This window comes from Loxodonta africana, chromosome 10 (genome assembly GCF_030014295.1).
Source record: "Loxodonta africana isolate mLoxAfr1 chromosome 10, mLoxAfr1.hap2, whole genome shotgun sequence".
Taxonomy (NCBI): domain Eukaryota; kingdom Metazoa; phylum Chordata; class Mammalia; order Proboscidea; family Elephantidae; genus Loxodonta; species Loxodonta africana.
Genome location: NC_087351.1, coordinates 83,236,342 through 83,260,147, shown reverse-complemented (window position 1 = coordinate 83,260,147; position 23,806 = coordinate 83,236,342). Strand labels below are relative to the sequence as shown.

At 41.4% G+C, this 23,806-nt stretch overlaps 1 protein-coding gene across 5 annotated transcripts in view; it reads right to left on the bottom strand.

The window, feature by feature from the left end:
* Positions 1-8,945, bottom strand: part of PCNX1 (pecanex 1) — a 187,594-nt gene extending 178,649 nt beyond the window's left edge. For all 5 annotated transcript variants that reach the window (XM_064292658.1, XM_064292660.1, XM_064292659.1 and 2 more), the window contains exon 1: positions 8,763-8,945. In XM_064292658.1, coding sequence (XP_064148728.1) covers positions 8,763-8,915 — 153 coding nt within the window. In that variant the 5' untranslated portion in view covers positions 8,916-8,945. The remainder of the gene's footprint in view (positions 1-8,762) is intronic.
* Positions 8,946-23,806: the final 14,861 nt, after the last annotated feature.

The following is a 23,806-nucleotide window of genomic DNA, read 5'->3' as shown; positions in this document are numbered from 1 at the left end:
TACTCTGTTCTATAGGGTCACTGTGAGTCAGAACCAACTCAACAGCAGCAGGGTTTTTTTTTTCCCCCAAGTAAATTTTACCCAAAATTTTCCTCCTGAACATTCCTCTTCAACACTAAAGTCATGTTCTCCAGCCTCAAGGGTACCCTCAAAATTGTCGCTAGTTAGTTCACTTTTCCAGCTCTCCAGAAACAATGACAGCATTTCACATTCTGGGATCCTTCAAACCTTGAATATCTTCCTCACCTTCTTGCTCACTCCCAACAGAAAACACTCACTCTGTGCTTCATAGAGAATACATAAATCATAACAGAAACTACCTCAACTTTTACCGTGAACTGTTTATACCTTGCTCAACCACCATTCATACTTAATTGTTCCTTCCTAAGGATGATAGGATGATCCCTTTTTTTTAAGGATGATAGGATGATCCCTTACATTACTATCCATACTCTCTGGACCACAATCCTATTTTCTTCTCAAGAATCTTGCATGATTACCTATCAATTTCTCATTTTCTCATTCATATTTCTTCTCAATATAATGATTCACTCAATGCTTGTAAAATGAATGATTATTTATCAAAGGTAAATATGCATATCCTTTAATCTAACAGGTCCACTTCTAGGAATTTATACAAAGGACTGGTACAAAGATTTAACCTCAGGAATTGCCACACAACAACTGGAATCAATCTATGTTTTTTATTTTCTTTTTATTTATCTACAATTCCTGATTCAGCCAAAAAAAAAAAAAAAGTATAAAATTGACCAAAAAGACTGCATTGACAAAACAGAAAAATCTAAATACTGAGCAAATAAAAGTACAATGTTAAAGACTACTAAAATTGAAACATGAGTATGAAGTATGCCATTATCATAAATTTATTTTAAATTAAAACATGGTCTTATTTGGGAGGAGAAAAAAGGTTTTGATATTCTATAAAGTTTTTCAGTTTCTTTCAGTTCTGATAAAACCCACACTCATATTGGGATGGCATGTTTATACATAATAGCCAAGAAGTGAAAACAGCCTAGACCCTAACATACAGGAGAATGGACACTGATGAAGCAACAGTGGTATATTCACACAAAGGAATACTACTTAGCAATAAAAAAAACAAGCTTCTGATGTACACAACATGGATGAATCTCAAAAGTATTATGCCGAATGAAAAAAAGGGTTATACAAAGTATATGCTAGAAAAAACCTACCTTCGAGTCAACATGACCATGCCCCTGAGTGGCACAAGTGGTTTGTGACTGTCTGGTAACCTGAAGGTTGGTGGTTCAAACCTGCCCGGCCATTCCGCAGGAGAAAGGCCTGCCAATCTGTTTCTGTAAACGTCACAGCCAAGAAAACCCTATACAGCAGTTCTACTCTGTAACACATGGGGTTGCCATGAAGTATATGCTACACGATTCCGTTTACACAACGTTCTAGAACAGGATAAACTAATCTACGACAGAAAAAAATCAGAACAGCAGTCGGAGGATTGACTGGTAAGGCCAAGAAGGAACTTTCTCGGGACAGGTTAATGTTCTATAACATAACAAGGGTCTACGATACACAGGTGTTTGCATTTATCAACCCTCACCAAATGGTTCACTTAAGACTTGTGCCTTTTACGCTCTAGTTAACGATATACATACTGAAGTGTTCAGGGGTGGTCTGTTACAGATGTTTGTAACTTACTTTGATATGCATCTTTCCTCCCAAAAATATGGATTGATGAAAAGAGGGATGCATAGATGGAGATATGTAATGAAACAAATACAAACAACAACAAAAAAAACCCAGTGAAATACAGCATATGTTAATTGTGGAATCCAGGTGATGGGCATAACTCTTTCAACTTTTCTCTGTGTCTGAAAATTCTCATAACAAAATATTGGAAATGTTTAACTTTTAGTTAAGTCTGCTAGAGAAAGCAAACCATCTGGTTAAATCTGTTGATTCAAAGTCTGGAAAGAAACAGAAGCTTTCCTAGCTTTTCAATTACCAAATGATCCTAAACTTAACAGTGATTTCTCAAATGGCAGAAAACATTCCATCTATATGTAAAAAAAAAAAAAAAAGACATTAAGCCATTTTAGGAACCATCATTTCTATACATTCACGAGCTTTACTAACAGGGTATCCTTAAGTTATCACAGATAGAGCCACACAGAGAAATAGCTAATTAGCAAAATAACTATTTACACTGATCTAAATATTTTAAAATACTGGTAAGAAAAGTCACATAGTAAGTGAGTCAAAACAGACTATTTAAAAACTTTCCCTAAAAAAAAAAAAAAAGGATACACAAAATACTCTATATAACACTACCAACAACTATATCTGTAATCACTAATTTATAACCTGCTAACTTTTTTTTTTTTTAACTTTCGCAGCTTAATTAAAACATTTTTAGGAATATACATTTTTACAAATATATCTTTGTATTTCAAAATATAAACATATCTTATATTTTAAAATATAAAAGCCACCCACTTCTACTATATGAAAATTCCTATTCTGATCCATCATCTTAACTAAATCTTATTCACATTGATTTTTAAAATATATTTAAATTTTGGGGAAAGAAAATGACTTGAGTACTTCAGAGGTCTCACTAATAAAGGGCTTATCATTCAGTAGATGATAAGGAATCATCTACAGGAAATAACAGTAATGATCACAGCCTCCACCACACTGAGTCCAGTACAACTAGATGGTATCTGGCTACCACCACTGACTGCTCTGACAAGGATCACAATAGAGGGTCCTGGGCAGCGCTGGAGAAAAATGTAGAACAAAATTCTAACACAAAAAGAAAGACCACACTTGCTGGCCTGTCAGAGACTGGAGAAACCCTGAGAGTATGGCCCCCACATCCTTTCAGCTCAGTAGTGAAGTCACTCCTGAGGTTCACCCTTCAGCCAACGATTGGACATGCCCATAAAACAAGACTAATGGGACACATCAGCCCAGGGGCAGGGACTAGGACGCAGGTGTGGACAGGAAAGCTGGTAATAGGGAACCCAAGGTTGAGAAGGGAGACCGTTGGCATGTTTTGGGGTTGTTAACCAATGTGTGTACTGAATGTTTAATGAGAAACTAGTTTGTTCTATAAACCTTCATCTAAAATACAATAAAAAAAATTAAAAAATAATGAGGATAATAAAAGTTGAAATCATCACAAATTTTATCTGAATGATTTGGTTTTTGAATACAATCTCTATAGGACTGAACAGTATACATCACTGTATATATCATGCATTTACCTGTGTGTGTGTGTGTGTGTAACTGCACAAAGCTGTATATACAAAAAGGGGTAACTATCAGTTGATGAGTCTAAAGAAAGTTCACATACATAATAAAAAATTCATTCAGTAAGTATGTATTCAGAGCCTAATATCAGCCATGCACGAGAGTAAGCACTGGACATACAAAAAAAGATAAATCAGACAGGGTTCCTGCCCTCAGGGACCAAACTACTGGGGGAGTGAGGGATTGTTAGAAATGGCAAACAAGTAAACAAATATATATGTTTATGATAAACACTATGGAAGAAATTTACAAGATGACATGATATCTATGGTTATCAGGTTAGGCGTCTCTGAGGAAATGGCATTTAAGGCCAGCCCTAAAGAACAAGCAATAGCCAGCTTGCAAAGAGCAGGAGGGAAGAGTGTCCCTTCAAAAGAGCAGGTGCAAAGGCCTTGCAGGAGGAACAAGCTCAGTAGGTTCAAGCAACAGAAAGAAGGCCAGTGTAACTGTAGCACAATGGGAAAAATGCACAAACTAGAGACAAAGACAGAGCCGGCTTCGGATTTATTCTAAGTGCAAAAGAATATCATTGAAAGATATGAAAAAGGGGAAATGGCGTAAACACGTTTATATCTTTTACTATACGGAGAAAGAGTTGTACAGGGGCAAGGAATAGAAGCGAGAGGCCTGTAAGGAGGCTAAGGTGCAGACAAAAGATGACATGGACTAGGAAGTGGAAAGAGAGCTTTCAGGTATTTTGACAACAGAACTGAAAAGATTTGCTCATGGAGTGAGGGGGAGAGGGATGGTCTGAGCAACTAGACACAAGATGACACCATTAATTAAGATTACAAAGACAGGGTGTGATAGTTAATTTTACATGTCAACTTCGTTAGGCTACAGTCCCCAGCTGTTTGGCCAAACACTAGTCCAGCTGCTGTCATGCAGCAGTTACATGTGATTAGATCAGTTGGCCTCGCATGGAGCTGATATGTAATCTAATGTAATGACCTTACATCTAATATAATATAATCACCTTCCGTAATGCAGTCTGATGTAATACAATCAGTCAATCAGTTGAAGTCATACCAGTGTAGAGCGGAGGCTACACCTTATCACTTCAGAGTTATCAAACGCTAGAATAGACAGTAAGACACACGCAGGGAAAGCCAGACGGCATCTAAGAATCATCTACAAGCAAATGAGAGCCAAGATTACTGGCAGACACCAGGAGGAGGAGAAAGCCTCACAGGAGGAACTGACATGGCCTTAACCCCAATTTGGACTTTTAGCCTGCAGAACTCAGATAAAATAAGTTTCTGTTCTTTAAAGTCACCCATTTCTGATATTTCTGTTATGGCAGCGCTAGGTAAATAAGACACAGGATAAAAAGAAGATTTTGATTGTGTAGAGGGGGGATGGAGGGGTTGATGAGGAATGAAGAATGGCTGTAGACAGACATGATACCTTTGAGATGCCTGTAGACAACCAGGAACATACACGGAATTAGGAGCATACTGAACAAGTTTCTTAAACTTGCCTGAAGTATTTACAAAATACAAATTAATGAGCCATACTACTCCAGAACTACTGAATCAGAATGGGCATGTATATGTACACATTTTTAACATGTTTACATGATTCTGATACCTGCTAGAATTTGAGAACCACTTATATAAACAGGTTTTAATGTCATACTTCATCACCTAGGGATATAACTCTTTAAAGAAAACAGTATGTTGAGATAACAGTTTGACTTAATAAAAACAGAGCTATCTAATCTCCAATCATAGAGCACTGTAGAGGAAACTGTTCTAAGTAGCCATTCCTTCAAATGACATTTACTGAAAGCCACTCTAGGTGCATAATTTCTCTTTCATAAATATTTTCTTACAAAACACCCATGAAATATCTCACAAGTGAGTAAATCAGAGTTCAGAAAGATGGACTCTTGCCCAAAGCACACGCAATCAATAACAGGATCAAGACTCAAAAATCAAGATAACACCAATTCCAGCCTGCTTTCCACCATACCAAAACACTGCTTACCCCCACAAAGCTCACCATCTGTGACCCATCATGTACAAAAATAATTACACCAAAATAAAACGAGGTGAGTGCCTGAAGGGAAACAGAAAGGACAATGAGATCTAAGAAGGGAAAGTCACATTTGATTTTCACAACTTAAAAGTCTTATGATTAGATTTCTCAGAAACTATAGTTAACTTTAGAACTTCACCTTTCAAAGTGTCCACAAAGCTACTAATAGAAAGCAAAAGTTTTTGAATCCTACACAGAAAGTCCTAAGACTCACAAAATATTATTAAAAAAATAAATAAATTTCCCACCCTGAAAAAAAAAAAATCCTAGCTCAATGTACAATCTCTTCACAGGCTTCAACTCTTTTTTAAAAAGTGGCACTATGTATAGTGGTTTTAGCTTCAAAAAGCCCTGGGTAAATCCCAGCTCTCCTATCTGCCTAAAGTCATAAAACTAACAAGTCACTAATGACTTTTGTCCTCAGTCTAGGACTAAAGGTTTGGGATAAAGTTAATCTATACACACATAATAGTCATAATTACTTACCATTATTATTAGAAGATCATACAAATAACAATCTGTAACTACCTGAGATTTTATTTCAACAGGGAATGCTGGCATTTGCTTTAAGTATACGCTTCAAGCTATCCACCTCGATACTGTAGTATTAGAATGGTTTCCAAAATGTTTACAAATCCTCTTTGCTGACCCTCTCTGAACCAGGATCAACCCCTTGACCATAAACTCGGTGTTACACTGTACCTACCCTTTCATAACAGCTCCAACGGTTGTAACTGTTCATTATCTACAGGCTAGACATTAAGTTCCTTGAAGGCAGAAGCTGCATCTTGTTAGGCTCTAATCACTCATTTAATATCTGAGTACTTAGTACGTGATTTGCACTGACCTAGGTCCTAGAATACAGCAGTAAACAAAATCAAATCCCTGTACTCTTAGAGTTTATATTCTAGTAGGATAAAAGAGACATTAAACATGTATCAACTAGTGATAAGTGCTACTTTAAAAAAGGGGGGGGATGGATAGGAGTGAGAAGTGTTGTAGGAACTAGGGAAGTTACAGCTTTTTCATACCGGGTATCAGGGTAAGGCCTTACACATAGCAGAAACTTGGAATAAGCACAGCAAGCCACACAGATATGTGGAGGGGAGGAGTCATCCAGAGACAGGGGGGAGAGTAAACACAAAGGCCCTGAAGCAGGAATATGCTTGTGTGGGAAGAACAGAAAGAAGGTCAGTGTGGACTGAGACACACAGGAGGGCAAGCAGAGAGCAAAGAGTGGTATCACCTGACTTACGTTTCAAAGGGTCACTCAAAACTGAGTGAGAGAACAGAGAGTAAAGAAAGAAAACAGTGAGACTCATTAGAATACTGCAATAATCCAGAAGAGAGAGAATGGCTTTGACCAAGGGAGTGGTGATGACAACCATGACGGCGATGATAATGATGTGACTGGATTGTAGTTATGTTTTGAAGGTAGAACCCACAGGATTTGCTGATGGACTGGATGTGAAAAGAAAAAGAGGTGTCAAGCAAAGTCCCAAGGTTTAGGAAGAGTGAACCAAAAAAACCAAACCCGTTGCAATCAAGTCGATTCCAACTCATAGCGACCCTACAGGAAGAGCGAAGTTGTCATTAATTGAGATGAGAAAGAGAAGCAGTTCTATTTTCCTAGAATCTAGCACAGTGTCTGGCCACTCAAATATTTATCTTAGAATTGAAGCTAGCTGAATAAACTCCTAAAATGAAGCAGGTAAAGTCAATGTATCGGTTTTCACTGGCTTTAAATTTCCTTTAGTAACGTTTGTTAATTACACAGAGAAAGGAAACCATGATTACAGTTAACTGCAGGTGCTAACAGGGAAACCGTATACTGGAACACAACTGATCATTACAGCTCAAGGATCGGTTCCAGTTTTAAATTTACAATTCTCCTAGCTGTAACAGCCATCTGCTATGAAGGCTCTGTGACAGCCTGAGGATTCTTACACCCAAAGTAATTAACCTGCTCATTAATAAATATCATACCCTGGAAGATACAGCAGTGCAAAAAGAACTCTAGGCCAGAATCAATAGAAAATTCTAACACTTCACGATAAATTCTCAGAATGGGGCAAGGCTGAACAAGTCCCTTAAAAAAATAAGCCATAAGCCATCAGCATTTTTAAATATTGGTTGTTTTACTTCAAACAATAAGGCCCTTCAAAACAATTTTAATAAAAAGTTGAAATCCAATTGCAAATGTGAAATTAAGCACATCTTCCCCCACTTTCCCCAATTAGTGAAACTGAGCTTCACTTAAGGAAATAATTAATCAACTTCGGCACTTCTTACAGTTATTTTCGATTCTCCTAAAGAAAAAGCTACCATCCCTTCTCCCCTTCTGGTCACTTAAAAAATTTAACTGAAGCTTAAGACTCATCTCTCTCTACACTAATTTTCTAATGTCCCACCTTAACCCACTGTGCTTAAAAAAAAAAAGGACTTACAAATTTCAGTGAGCATATAGGTTAAAAACACAGACCTTTCAAAGAAGCCGATCGCACTGAATTCAGCAACAGGCAGTACTTTCCACTTTCCTATCAGTAAAAGGCCTTGAACCAACCCAAACAAATCTGCTGAAATGCCAGCCAGATCCCCCGTATCACCCCCGCTCCGCCCGCAAGGAAACACAGCAGCCACTGACCATAAAGCTGAACAGAAAAGAACCCGTGGTAAGGAAAAAAACAATCTTGACAGGCACGAAGGTTAAGTGCCAGGTTTTCAACCACCACCTGGAAGCGAGTAAGAGCCCCGGCGACCCACAAACACATTCCAGGGCCGCACACATCCTTCCCCCGCTCCGAAGGCTCCGCACGCCGATTAGGGGCGAGGTAGAGGGAGGATTCTCGCCAAGGAGGAGGCGCGAGAACCGCCTCGGGTGTAGGGAGTGCCCACGGGGTACCCAGACGCCCAAGGAACTGAGCGCAAATAAGCCAGCGTGCCAAGGATGAATGCGGCGCCCCCTTAAAGAGCAACATACACGGTGCCTACCACAAAACGCTGAAGGGCAGGGAGCCCCGGTTGGGATTTACCCCCCGGGGTAGAAAGGCTGGGGGGGCGACAGGTAAAAAAAGGGGCCTAGGAAGCTTTTTTTTTAGGAAGCTACTATTTCTCAGTAAGCGGGCTGGGGGGAGGGGAGGACGGACACTGGAGATGGCAGCTGCTTTTTGATTCGTTTCTCAGTTCATCATTGAACTAGGGGAAGCCCTCAAGGCGTGGGGGGTAAGAGGAGGGAGAGGGGAGCGTGACACCGACGGGGGGCTGCGATTCCCAAGGGGGCCGCGGCATGATGGGGTGCGCGCACGGGGAACGGGAAGAGGGCGCAGCGGCCCGCCTGACTCTGGAAGCCGGGCGCTTCCCTGCCAGCGAGAAGGGAAAGGAGCCACCCTCCTCCCTGCCCCCACACTCACCATGTAGAGGGTGAAGGGCAGGCCGAGCAGAAAGAGCCACAGGTAGAGGTGCAGCGCGTTGACGAAGGTGGCCTGGTGCGGGTCGTAGTACCAGCCCCCGCTGAGCGCGGCCCACACCCCCTGCCGGAGGATTTGCAGCGTCTGCGACCCCATCCCCACCCGGCGCCGCCGCCGCCGCCGCCGCCGCCGCTGCCGCTGCCGCCGTCCCCGCCCCGGCCCCAGCTCTGCCTCGGTCGCCGGAGCCTGCGGCTGCCCCGTCTATCCCCCTTCGGAACTCGGGGAGAGCGGGCCGGCGCTTCGGCGGTCGCTAGTGCTGCTGCAGGAGGAGGAGGCGGCGAACCAGGAGGAGGAGACCGACGAGGAGGCGGCGGCGAGCAACGGGGAGGAGAGCGAAGAGGAGGAGACCGGCCTCCAGGACGCCGCCGCCATCTTATCTCCTAAGAGCGGAGCCCGAGTCAGGTCCCCGCAGCCCGCGGCCCGCCAGCGCCCCGCCGCCGCCGCCGCCGCCGCCGCTACCCCCGCCGGCCGCCAGCCCTGAGCCGGGCGGAGAAGGAGGCCCGGCGCCCGGGAGGGACGGGGAACAAGCCGCGCCCCCTCCAGCTCCTCCTCTCCTCTTCCCTCCGCCCTCTCTGCCCGCTCCCCGCGGGTGCGCGCTGCCCCTCGGCCGCCGCGGGCGCCCCCTGTCGGCGCTCGGGATTAGCGCGCGCAGACTAGGGCCTGGGGGACCCCGGGGTAGGGGGTCCCGGGCTGCGAAGGTTCCCGTGATCCGGTGTAGAGGGTCTAGGAGTAAAACATCGGACATCAGACCCTACTCCGCTCCTGGTAAACAAACCTGGCAAGTTCATTTATCAATCCATAAACTTGGTCTTTCTGACTCAGAGACCAACAGACCTTGTCGTCACACTTAAATCCCGAATGAAATCCTGAATGAAGTTCTGTGATATTTATTAAAGACCTAGGAATAATTAAGTCTAACAGCTGAACTATTCATTGAAGAACCTGAAGAATTGGGTATGGTTGATAGTACCAAACCAAACCCATTGCGCTCCAGTCGATTCCGACTCACAGTGACCACGTAGGACGGAGTAGAACTGCCCCACAGGGTTTTCAATGCGTGGCTGGTGGATTGGAACTTCTGACGTTTTGGTTAGCAGCCTAGCTCTTAATCACTCACTGCACCGCCAGGGCACCGTGGTCGAAGATACAGTTGAAAAATCACAAACACACCCAATTTGAGCAAGAACTGTGTTGGCCCCTGGAGCAGGCTAGAGGCCCTTTGGTGAGAAAGAGATAGCCACATCCAGAATTGGGAAGATTTACTACTTTCAAAAGACAAAGTAGAAGCTGCAAGAGATATATGAGTATGGAGTGGACAGATTTATCATTTGTACATGGTATGGAAGAATAACCTATCTGGTTTTGTTTATTATTTTCAATGTGCTGCAACTTCTAGTCATCTTTATCAATAGGCCAATCTGAACAAGCACTAATTGAAAGATAACTGTGACTCCACTCCAAGTTACTATAGGGTCTTGTACTCCTATTTTTAGAGCTATAAAAACAGAATTGTTCTTGGCACTGTAAAGTTTATAAGGAATGTCTGATCTCAACTGAATGAAATTTTAAAAAATGAACTTGAAGTTTATTATAGCAATGAAAATACTCTATATTAAAGTTGCTATAATTAATGAAGAAAGCAAGAGAGCCAAAAGAAACTGGTGGCATTTTAAGACGTTAAGAGTAATGAAAAATGATAGTAGTACTTCCCAGGGTTATATCACTTTATAATTTTCCAAACATTTTCACAACTGTTTCATTTGATCTTCACAACTCTCCAGTGAGGGTGGCAGGTAGAGGATATCTTTATTTTATAGGTGAAGAAACCAAAGCTCAAAAAACTAAATGATTCGCCAAGTTTTCATAAGTAACAAGAGGTTGAGAAGCACACTGAAACCAACACTCATCCTAACTGCATGGACTAAACTTGAGAAGTTTATTTCTAAGCTAGCTTTTTTCTCATTATCCGTTCAGGTAAAAGTGAGCTGGTCAGGAGCTACTCAGCAGCTTCCAGTTACCTGTGGATAGTTTAAATGTGTGGCTACTTGTTAAAGTAATAGTCCTGGAACCAGCTATATCATCACCTGAGAATTTGTTAGAATTGCAAATACTCAGGCACCACTCCAGAGAAACTCTGAGGGTGGTACCCAGCAATCTGTTTTAATAAATCCTCCAGAGGACTCTAGTGCACCCTAAAGTCTGAAACTACCATTATAGAACACGTCCCCTTCCTTATTTTGTTTCCTTGAAACAGCAAAGCCACAGAGTTCCAGTGAGATACCTTGAAAATGAGAGAAATGAACAAACACTGGCTAAGACGTACTTTAAAATATATTGGTATGTCTAAAAGGAAAATTATGATTAGGTAATATAATTTTACTATTAAATTAGTGGCTTTGAGGCTTGGTCATAGACTCAAGGTATTGTTAAGTTTTCACTCTCTAAAGGAGACAGGAAAGCTCACTGAACAGGGTTTGGAAGTGATCCCAAGCTTTTCCAACACAAAGAAAGATGTAAACAAGGATAAAATTCCAATACCACATCACACACCAGCAAATGTCTGCCGCAGTTTAATATAAAAGGATTAACTACAATAGGGGTGAGGTGGGCTGGGAGGAGTAGAAACTAGAACTCGATGCATCTGTGGAGTTGGAGGCAAACCCAGCTGGCATGATGGACGTGCAGCCAGAGACAGTATCCAGAGGATATGGAGCCGGCAACAGGCCAAGACGGCAGCCGGCAGCAGGCTGGCTCTACACAGAGAATACGAGCGTTGTAAGCCAATGGACAGCTGGAATACAGCCTTGGGAAATCCAGGAGCAGGCAAAAATTGGAAAGTCATGGCAGGAAATATTAGGAAAATGTGCTACAGTGCTGTCTTCCAGGTCTGGACTTCAATCACTAAGGGGAACTGATGAGAATAAGTAGAATCATGTTTTTGTGCTGACATCCTGGGAAAATTTGAGAGGCAAGAACTTGGGCTCAAGGGAGCAAGACAAGTATCCAAAGGCCAGATCTGGGGGACAGAGTGAATCTTAGAAACAAAGCAGAAACCTAAAACCTAGAACTGAAACCTAATCTCACACTGAGCATGACTGACTTACGTTGAGGTCCCAGAGTATTAATATAGAACTCTGACTTCCCTCTGTTACGGCTGCGATGGATCTCAGAGCCTAGAGGCGGGAGTGACATTGTACCAGCCAAGGCACAAAGAGGTTAAATGGTTTGCCCAAGGTAACCCACTCTATCACACCCATAAAATATAAGAGCATGACCAAAACTAAGGAGTCTAATTTGCTAAGTGCTAATCCTCTTAGCCTTGCATAAAAGCCATTACTTAGCATGTCAAAGTTAGCCATCATGACATACTACCAAACCACCATCTGACATTTGCTATTCTTCCAGCTAATTCTATTAAAAAATTATACTTCTTGATTAGCTCATAGGCCCCTTGAGGACTGAAAATGCTCTGATAACAGATGCTCTCTCCTGCCTACAAGGGACAAAGCTGAGTGTGCAAAACCTAATAACCCCCACCCAAGCCCATCTTGGAGCAGGAGAGTACAAACTGCAGCTCTAATCTGTTTATGCTGTGACAATTATCAGCTTTAGACAGATAGCCCACATATCCTTCCACCAACCCAAGTGTAGCCAGTATCCATGTTTTCCCCCAGTCCTGGACCAGCCCTTCTTTATTTCTCTCAGTGAAACCAACATTTTCCAGCTCACTCAGACTTGGAACCTAATATATCCTCCCCCAAGGTTATTAAGGCTGGCCTAGTCTCCTAGAGTCTTTACTCTCCTTGCATTGCCAGATCAACCATCCTGGTGGATGCTCTCATCAACTTAAATTATCTCAATATCCTCCTACTGCCACCAATCTCTCTTCTTCAAACCCGTTCTACCTTCTACCAACGAAGAAACCTCCCTATCCACTTTTCTTCACATCTTTCCCAGAAGTCTTCAATTTCCTTCTGTTACCTACAGGACTAAAGGCACACTCAGCTGGACATTTGAGATCCCCAACAACCTGAATCACTATTTTCTCTCATTTACTTTCTACTACTCCCCAGAAAATATTGAAGTTGTCAAGGATTTCATTTTACTTGGATCCACAATCAACACCCATGGAAGCAACAGTCAAGAAATCAAACAACATATTGCATTGGGCAACTCTGCTGCAAAAGACCTCATTACAGTGTTCAAAAGCAAAGATGTCACTTTGAGGACTAAGGTGTACCTCACCTAAGCCATGGAGTTAGCAATTGCCTCATATGCCTGTGAAAGCTGGACAGTAAATAAGGAAGAACAAAGAATTGATGCCTTTGAATTAAGGTGTTGGCAAAGAATATTGAATATACCATGCACTGCCAGAAGAATGAAAAAATCTGTCTTGGAAGAATAACAGCCAAAATGCTCCTTAGAAGCCAGGATGGTGAGACTTCGTCTCATGCACTTTGGATGTATTATCAGGAGAGACTAGTCCCAGGAGAAGGACATCAAGCTTGGTAAAGTAGAGGGTCAACAAAAAAGAGGAAGACTCTCAATGAGATGGATTGACACAGTGGCTGCAATAATAGGGTCAAACATGGCAACGATTATGGGGATGGTGCAGGACTGGGCAGTGTTTTGCTTTGTTGTACATAGGGTCATTATGTACGGCAAGGTCCCTGAGTGGCACAGTTTGTGCTTGGCTGGTAATCTAAAGGTTGTTGGTTCAAACCCACCCAGCAGTGCCATGGAAAAAAGGCCTAACAATCTACTTCCATAGAGATTATAGCCAAGAAAACCCTATGGCGCACTTCTATTCTATAACACATGGGGTCACCATAAGTTAGAATCAATTTGTTGGCAACAGGTTTGGTTCTTTACTCCCCTACATGAATCCTTCTCATTTACTGGTGAATATTGGCATACCTATTTATTTCTATTTATCAGCCCTACCTGTTTATTAATTTCTACCTTTGTGCTCTTACTAACACAATTTGCCTTATCTAGAAAACCCTATCCCTCCATCTACCTACCAAAATCTACATTCACTACTTCAGCCCCATTCATAAATTTTTCGAACGACCCACAGCATTCATATGTTTCACTCATTTAGCACTTAGTTGTGTACCACTCTATATCTTCCAACTAAACTGTACACTCCTTGAGGGCAAGGCACTTCTCAGTGTGTCTCACAGTGCCTGGCAGAAAGCTATGAAGATCAGCAGACACTCAAGTCAGTGTAAGTTGAATAAATAAAGCAATACAGAAACCATTGACTTTCCAGTTAGAGATTTTAATCTATTTCAGCTTTCATCTGGTAACTCTTCGATATCCAAAAGCATTTCATCAGCTTAGAAGATTGTTCAAGGAAGGAGGAAACAATATGGATCTCAATGGGAACCCTAAGAAATTCTTACATAAAAGTGAAAAGAATTTGAAAGAGAGAAGAGATGCCTAGAATTCTTCCTTGATTTTCTTTTTAGCAATTTTCTATATACCACTTTTTATCACATCAGGAGAATAAACGTCAAAAGGGGAGAGGGAATCCCCAAAATCTTACATAATTATAAAATACCAATATCTGGATATGGAGTTAAGGAAGTAAAATAAAAGGCTTTCTTACTCACTGCCTAGCAGATCATCCTTCTTGGAAATCTCAACTGAATCTACTCTTTTTTTTTATGCCCATTCTATATGAGGAGTGCTTTTACACTTGTTTTAATCGACACTAGCTAATTCCGTAATTCTTACTGTTTCTTTCTTTCTGTCTTTCTGTCATTCTGAGGGTACCTTTTGTTATATCTCAAAAACACAATTCACTTTTGAAAAACTCATATACAACACCGGGTTCTCTGGAATACTCCTATTAGTAACCACCAGGGTCATCGGGAACATCTCCTTCATACCTTTGCAGAAAAGAGAGTTGTCACCTAGGGAGGCTGGATGTCTGCCTCCTCTGGCGAGGAGTACCAGGAACATTCCTTAGTGGGAAGGCAGTGTTAGGGAGTGTGGTAGTAGAAAGTTCATGGATTGTGGAATCAGATAAACCTGCATTTCAATCCAGATTCTGCTACTTCCTGAATTAGCCCTAACCCCAAGTCAAGGAATCCAACTAGAACTGCAGAATCCTGGGGAATACGGTGTTGCTAGACTCGCTGCATTAGTTTCAATTGTTGGCGCTTTTTTCTAACAGCAAAATGAACACTTTTCAATGATGCAAGAAAAATATCTTTCCAAGGAGATTTTTCACACTTTCGTTATGGAAATCTTGACAAAACAAGAGAATGTATTTCTCATTCATCTTTTTTTTGTTTGTTTGTTTTTCCTTGCATATTGTCACTGTGAATACACGTAGCCATTTTCTAATTATAAGCAAATAGTATATTTTGTATATGAGCCCTAGGGGGTGATATGTTCTGGAAAAAAATCTCTCAAATAAATCAGTACAGATCATGCTGGAAAGCAAAACCTCCCTCTCCTGGTTTTCTCACTCCCTTCCTCTAGGTATTTCCAACCTTTGAACTCATGCCGTCAAGTTCTGGAACATGTGTTTCTGAATGTGTAGTCCCTGAGCCACACAAATCACACTCTTCTATTAAAAATATAGATTTCTAAGTCACAGTACATCATAAAATAGTGAAAAACTCTCCCAACATTAGGAATCCCTGAATTTGAGACTTAATAGAAACACTTATTATTTTCCATCTTTTGATATTAAAAGATAAAAATCTAAACAGCCAATAAAACGTTGAAGTAGCTTTTAATGGACTGATACAAACTGATCTCTAAGATATAAAGTTAAGTGAAAAGCAGAACAAAACAGAACATCATGTAAAATATCTGCTGCTTATGTAAAGAAAAAAAGAATATATAGTGTGTGTGCTTGTCTGAATAATAAATGCCTATTTATAACAGAAGGATGCCTGAGAAAATGGAAGGGGTGAGAAGACTTACTGATTCATTGTATTGTCTGGATTTTGTACCATTCACACTTTTAAAATTTTTTAAAAGTACGTAGTAAATTGGAAAAAATAATAACAGATCCCATGCACAACATCCTCTTGATGGGTTTCTGATGGGAATGTTGTGATCCATAGGGTTTTCACTGGCTGATCTTTGGAAGTAGATTGCCAAGACTTTCTTACTAGTTGGTCTTAATCGGGAAGTTCTGCTGAAACCTCTGCAGTGTCACAGCAACATGCAAGCCCCCACTGACAGACAGGTGGCGCCTGTGCATAAGGTGCATTGGGCAAGAATTCTGCCACTGAACCACACTGCCCCCATCCAAGATTTACTAAATCAGAATCTCTCATGTGAGGCCCAGAGGTCAGCTTTTTTCATGGGCTCCCTTATTCTTCTGCAAATCAGTATTGAGAATCACTGTCCTTGACCTTTCCTCTTTCTATTTCTTCCATCTTTTCTTTCCCTTGACCTTGCCCCCTGCCACTTCTCCTCCACTTGCTTCCTTATCAAATTTAGATCTCGTGGCTTTGTAATCCAGTCATTCCCAGGCTAGGGCTTTTTAACTCCTTTTACTCCTCACCCTTGCTATGGCTCTGTTTTCTCTGTCTCTAGCACACAGGCTGACTTTCCAATTATCTTTCAACTGCTACATCCACCTTCCTGGCAATTCTTTGGTTCTCACTCAGCCCCTCTTGCATCCCTCTTAATGACTTTTAAAATCTCACCGATTTCTCAAGTTACCGATACCATCCGCGCCTCCATAGTGCAGAGAAAATAGAGGATATCAGACTGTGATTCTTCAGTTTTCTGCCTTCCTCCTTCTAAATTTAGGAAGCGGTGCAAATGGTTAAGCACTCACTGCTTTGAACACCCCCAGCGACTCCTTGGGAGAAAGACCCTGCGGCGATCTGCTTCCATAAGTATTACAGCCAAGAAAATCCTATGGGGGCAGTTCCACTCTGTCAGTGGGGTCGCTGTCAGTAGGAATAGACTCAATGGCACCCAACAACAACTTCTAAATTTATCTACAAACATCCTTCCTCCCTTTTTACCTCTTTTAGTAGAAGTGGTCTGTCTAAGGAAATTCCCCCACCTGTACTCTGGTTTCCATCTCCTTCTGTCTCTAAATCAGGCAACATAAGCTTTCACTTTCTACTGGTGCTTTCCTTCAGCTGATAAGCAGGCACTCTCATCTTTAGTCTACTCTAGCTTCCACTCTCTCCTTCACAAACACGTTTCTTAAGAGTGAAACAATGCTCCTCACCTGCCTTGAACTTAACTCTCATCAATGCTCTCGCCAAAGTCATCAATGACTTCCTTGTTCCTGAGTCCAAAAGGCACTTCTCAGTCCCTGTCTTATTTAACCTCTTTGCTTCTGGGTCATCACTTCTACGGGTTTCCTCTTACTTCCCTGATCACTCTAGATTCAAGTCTTCCTTATGGCCTTGATTTCTTCCTTCTACTCCTCAAAGGCTATCAGTAGGTTAACAAGCAAAAAAAAAAAAAGCAAAATCTATTATCCACTTCTAGGATTCTTTTTGATGCAGAAGATGCTAAAGCCTCCCAGCCTGAATCATGTAGTGAGTCTCAGCCTTAGGAAATACCAGAAAGTGAAAATAAATTCCATATGGGGGTGATTAGAAACATGACACCTCAAGAACAGCAAAATGACCTCTGCTTTCAAGATTACAACTGCAATCTAAACTTGCTTTCTGAGTTTTATTTGTTTGTTTCAAATATCTCACTCCTAGTAGCCTGAGGGAGCCCTGGTAGTACAGGGGTTAAGCCCTCGGCTGCTAGCGGAAATATCAGCAGTTTGAACCCACCAGCTGCTCAGAGGGAGAAAGATGTGGCAGTCTGCTTCTGTAAAGATTTACAGCCTTGGAAACCCTATGGAGCAGTTCTACTCTGTCCTACAGGGTCACTATGAGTTGGAGTCAACTTGACAGCAGTGGGTAACAGCCTGAGGTTTACTAAAAAAAAAACTAGGAACCCCTAAACTTCCTGATTTCTAATTTATAAAGAGCATTTCTATATGTAGGTTACCTACATACATAAATGTATGTATGTATATATGCATGTAGACTTGTCAATAGAAAACCTGCGTTTTGAAAACCTGATGCTAACTTATTGGCTCAGCCTCTACCATTCTGCTTCCTGTTGGCTTTTTTGGTGAGTATTTAGTTCTTCATCATAAAAGTGATATATTTCAACAATTGGTCTCAGCCCACCTGGAGCAAAGGAGAATGAAAAACACCAAAGAGATAAGGTAAGTATAAGCCCAAGAGTCAGAACGGGCCACATAAATCAAAGACTACATCAGCCTGAGACCAGAAGAACTAGATGGTGCCCACCTACAACCAATGGCTGCCATGACAAAGAGCACAACAGAGAATCCTTGAAAGAGCAGGAGAGCAGTGGGATGTAGACCCCAAATTCTAGTAAAAAGACTGACTGAGACCAGAGGGATCCCAGAGGTCATGGTCCCCAGACCTTCTCTGTTAGCCTGAGACAGCAACCATTCTTGAAGACAACTCTTCAGACAGGGATAGGATGATACCGGTGAGGAGTGGGCTTCTTGGATCAAGTAAACACGTGAGACTATCTGGCATCTCCTGTCTGGAGGGGAGACATGAAGGCCAAGGGAGACAGAAACTGGCTGCATGGACACGGAAACACAGGGTGGAGAGAAGGAGTGTGCTGTCTCATTAGGGGGAGAGCAACTAGGACTATACCGCAAAGTATATATAAGGTTTTGTATGACAGACTGACTTGATTTGTAAACGTACACTTAAAGCAAAATAAAAATTAAAAAAAGTAATATATTCAAGTATTTTATAAGCAAATATAGAAAAGAGAGATAAAACTTACCCAATAGACCCACTACCCAATCACCAGCACTGTTAATGTTTGGTATCTTTCTGCTCAGTCTCTCCCTGCGTTCCCCCTACTCTTTCTGTACCCTATTCTAATTGGAGTTCAGATCTTGATATAGAAAGTTTTTATGTCAACACATGCCATGTGCATTGGCAGTTTGCTGAGTCTGAGAAACTTTAGGAGACATTTCTTCCTTCTGACGTATCCATGTGTTTTACTTAAATTCTTGGAAACGTTCTACTGTGCTGCATGGGTAACCAGCGTGCAGCTTCAAGTAACAGAAAATTCAATTCAAACTCATATAAACAATAAGGAAAATTATTGGCTTGTATGACTGAAAGTCCAGGAGGTGGGGAGGCTTCAGGGGCAGCTTAATTTAGTGGCTGTCTATCTATTTCTCTGCAACACCCTGAGACAGCCTCTTTTATGTGTTGGCTTTACCCTTGGACTGCTCCCTCATGGTGTCAAAATGGGTGTAGTAGTTCCTGGTTTCACAATGAGATGCCATCATTTGGATGGAGTTCACCAAAGAGCAAGGAAACTTCTTTCTCAGAAGCCTCCAGCATGCTTTTGGTCACATGCCTATTCTTGGGCAAACCCCTGTACCCAGGGGAATGCCACACACTGATTGACGTTGGCCTGTGTTCCTGAACGAATTACTGGCCAGGGAAATGGAATTATCCTTAGACCAGTTAGTCCTAGATGTGGACTGAAGCACAGGAGATGTGTTGGGATGGGTAGATGCCCAAATAAAACTGGATTATGTTAAGCAGAGAGGAAGAACAGATGTTCAACAAACAACTACCAATGGTCACTACACGTAGATTTAGAAACTTGGTCATTTTATATCTTTAAAGCAATTTTTGGCTTACTATTTTTCACTTCATTTTCTTTTTTTAAGTTTTAATAGGTAGTATCCTCAAATAGTTCAATATTCAAAGAACAAAAAAGGGGTATAGTGTGAAACATCTTCCCACTGCTGATCCCAGCCACCCAGTTATCCTCTACAGATATTTTTTGCATATACAAGGAAACAAATTATCTATATATCCAGATACATGTTGTTTTAGTTATCTAGTGCTGCTATAACAGAAATAACGCAAGTGGATGACTTTAACAAAGAGAAATTTATTTCCTCACCATCTAGTAGGTTACAAGTCTAAATCAGGGCGTCAGCTCCAGGGGAAGGCTTTCTCTCTCTGTCAGCTCTGGAGGAAGGTCCTTGTCCTCAATCCTCCCCTAGTCAAGGAGCTTCTCAGGTTCAGGGACCCCGTGTTCAAAGGACACGCTCTGCTCCTGGTGCTGCTGTCTTGGTGGCATGAGGTCCCCAACTCTCTGCTTGCTTCCCTTTCCTTCTATCTCTTGAGTGATAAAAGGTGGTGTAGCAACAGAGAATCCCTGAGGGAGCAGGAGAACAGTGGGATGCAGACCCCAAATTCTCATAAAAAGACCAGACTTAACAGTCTGACTAAGACTAGAAGAATCCTGGCGGTCATGGTCCCCAAACCTTCTGTTGGCCCAGGACAGGAACCATTCCAGAAGACAACTCAGCAGACATGGATTGGACTGGATAATGGGTTGGAGAGAGATGCTGATGAGGAGTGAGCTACTTGTATCAGGTGGACACTTGAGACTGTGTTGGCATCTCCTGTCTAGAGGGGAGATGGGAGGGTAGCGGGGGTTAGAAACTGGCAAAAAGATCACAAAAGGAGAGACCGGAAGGAGGGAGCGGGCTGACTCATTAGGGGGAGAGTAAACGGGAGTATGTAGTAAGGTGTATATAAGTTTATACGTGACAGACTGACTTGATTTGTAAACTTTCACTTAAAGCGCAATAAAAATTATTAAAAAAAAAAAAAGGTGGTGCAGGCCATACCCCAGGGAAACTCCCTTTACCTTGGATCAGGGAGGTAACCTCAGTAAGGGTGGTGTTACAATCCCACCCTAATCCTCTCAACATAAAATTACAATCACAAAATGGAGAACAAACACACAATACTGGGAATCATGGCCTAACAAAGTTGACACATATTTTTGGAGGGACACAATTCAATCCATGGCACATGTATATGTAAATATATATAAATATACCCTCCATTTTTGTATACAAAGTGTAGCATGCTATACACACTATTCTGTACCTTGTTTTTTTTTTTTTTTTTTAACTTATGTTCAAGATTGTTACATCAGTGCATAAAAAGCTTTGTCATTCTTTTTTCCACTGCATCGATTATGTTGTATGGGTATGCTACTATTTATTTAAGACCTTTGGATGGGCATTCAGGTTATTAATAATGCCTTGCTTTAAAAACACTGCTGTACCAGATAATATCATAATATGTCATTTTGTATGTTTGGGAAATATTTAAGCATAAATTTCTAAAGGTGGAGTTAATGGCAAGTTGCTTTCCTTAGCAGTTGCACCAGTTTATACTCCCACTGGCAGGGCATGAAAATGCCTGTTTCAGAACACCCTCATCAACAGAGCATGCTATTAGACTTTTGGATCTTTACTATTTGTTAAGAAAAAAAACAACAATATATCAGTGTAGTTTTAATTTGAATTTCTTCTACTATGAGTGAGGCTGAGTCCTTTTCATATGTCTAGGAGTCGTATGAGGAATCGCCTCACATGCACGCAAAATCTGGACAGTAAATAAGAAGGCTGAAGAAGAACTGATGCCTTTGAATTATGGCGTTGGCAAAGATTACTGAGTATGCCATGGACTGCCAGAAGAAGGAATCAGTCTTGGGAGAAGTACAGCCAGAATGCTCCTTAGAAGTGAGGATAGCAAAACTTTGTCTCGTGTACTTTGGACATATTATCAGGAGGGACCAGTCTCTGGAGAAGGACATTATGCTTGGTGAAAAGAGGAAGACCCTCAAGAGATGGGTTGACACAGCGGCTGCAACAATGAGCTCAAACGTAGCCACGATCGTGGGGATGGCGCAGGAAGGGGCAGTGTTTTGTTCAGTTGTACGTAGGCTCACAAAGACTTGTAACTGTGATAGCACCTAACAATAACACTGAGGAGCCATTTGTACTTGCCCTTCTAGACCCTGCCTGTTCATATTCTTGGACCATTTTTCTATTGCTTTATCTTTTCCTTATTAGTTTGTAGGAGCTCATAAATTAGGAAAAGTAGTCTTTGATCTGTAACAGAGGTGCAATACCTCCCCCAGTTTGTCATTTGTCTTTTGGCTTTGCTTATGGTATTTTCCATGCAGAAAGTTTTGATTGTGTAAGATTGAAAATGTCTATCTTTTTTGTTTTTTGGTTTAATGTAATAACCCTACAATAAATAATTTTCTCTTGGGTTCTAATAAAATTTGATGGTTTAATTTTACACAGTTAAATATTAGACCCACTTGGAATTTATCCTGGTCAATGTATCCTGTGAGGAATAAATCCTACTTTGATTTTCCCCCCATTTTATGCTGTTTCATGATGACTCTCCCTTCTTGTGTTGTGACACTTCAAGGCATTGCCAATATTCTCTGTAGATGTTTAAAGATATAAATTTTCATTGACTTTAAGTAGCAGAACAATAACTTGCAGGCTTTCTGTAACTTGCCCACGTTTTGGAGGTTGAGGTGAGGATGGAGTGAAAGGTCTTGAGATCACACAAAGAATCCTGCTGTTCCGTTTCCAAAATCATTACTCTTTGGACATATATTTGCTCAGGAAATTTATTCAAAATACAAACAATTAAAAACAACAAAGCATGGTTTAAGTCATTTAAGTCACTTAACACTGGTACATTTAAAGTTCTTGTTAGTCACTTAGACCCTTTTATACACAGCATGATGAATCTTTTTTCGTATCTGTTATGAATTGACTTGTATCCCCCCAAATTATGTGCTGTAAATCTTAACCTCTATGCCTGTGGTTAAAATCCCATTTGGGAATGGGTTGTCTCTGTTGTGGTAATGATGTGGGATTAGTGTAGGGTACATTTTGAGTCAATCTCTTGTAAAATACAAAAGGAGCAGATTAAGGAGACAGAGATGGGGGAAGATTGATGCCAAGCCACTTGGAAGTTTCCAGGGAACAAGGAAACAGAAACTGAAGTGACAAAGACCTTCCCCCAGAGCTGACAGAAAGAGAAAGCCTTCCCCTAGAGGCAGCACCTTGAATTCGCACTTCTACCTCCTAAACTGTGAGAAAACAAATTTGTTTGTTAAAGCTATCCACTTGTATTTCTGTTATAGCGCTAAATGACTAAGACAATCCTATACAACGGCGGCAGATAGCTTGCTCCTGGTTATATCCCAAGCCACTGCTGAGCCCCTAGAGTCTAATCCAAGAGGCAGACCTCTTTGGGGCATGGGGTCCCCTCCAAGGCTACCTGTGGAGAAGAGAGCCCAGCAGCAAAAGCAGAGTGGAGGCACATTTTGGTTCTTTAAGCCATGGATTTGGGTGGTGGCACTAGCCAAATCCAGGTGTCCAGGGACGTGCTACTCAATCCCTTTAACTGCAAGGAAAACGTAATTGGCATTGTGATTCTGTAGTGGAGTAGAAACTGACTTCTGTCCACAACAACAGGATGTCATGGTCACTACTGAGTAAAATCCTTTGACAAGTGCCAACAGACTTCTGCTGTAGAGCTGTCACATTACATTAAGTTTGTTTGTTTACTTGCCCATCTTTCCCAGGAGACCAAATTCTTTAAGGGCAGAAGCTCTTTGTCTTCTTTGAATTCCGATGGCTTAGTACACTCATCCCTCTTGATAAGAATGTGCTTATTTCATACTTTTTGTATTATACGGTCAGTACACTTTTATATCCTACTCATGCATACGTCACATTTGTTGAGCAGCTACCAAGTGTCAGCTACTGAACTAAAGCACTTCACATACAATCCACCACCAGTTATCATTGAGTCGGCTTCGTCTCATGGTGACCCCATATGTGTCAGAGTTAACTGTTCTCTATAGGGTTTTCAATGGGTGATTTTTCCAAAGTAGATCACCTCTGGGTAGACTTGAACTTCCAACAATTTGGTTAGCACCCAAGCATGTTAATTATTTGGACCACCCAGGGACTTATCACATACATTATCTTTTTTTAATTCTTGCAACAACTCTACAAGGTAGGTACTATTATTATCCTCATTGTATAGGTGAGGAAACCAGGAACAGAGAAGTTAAGTAAC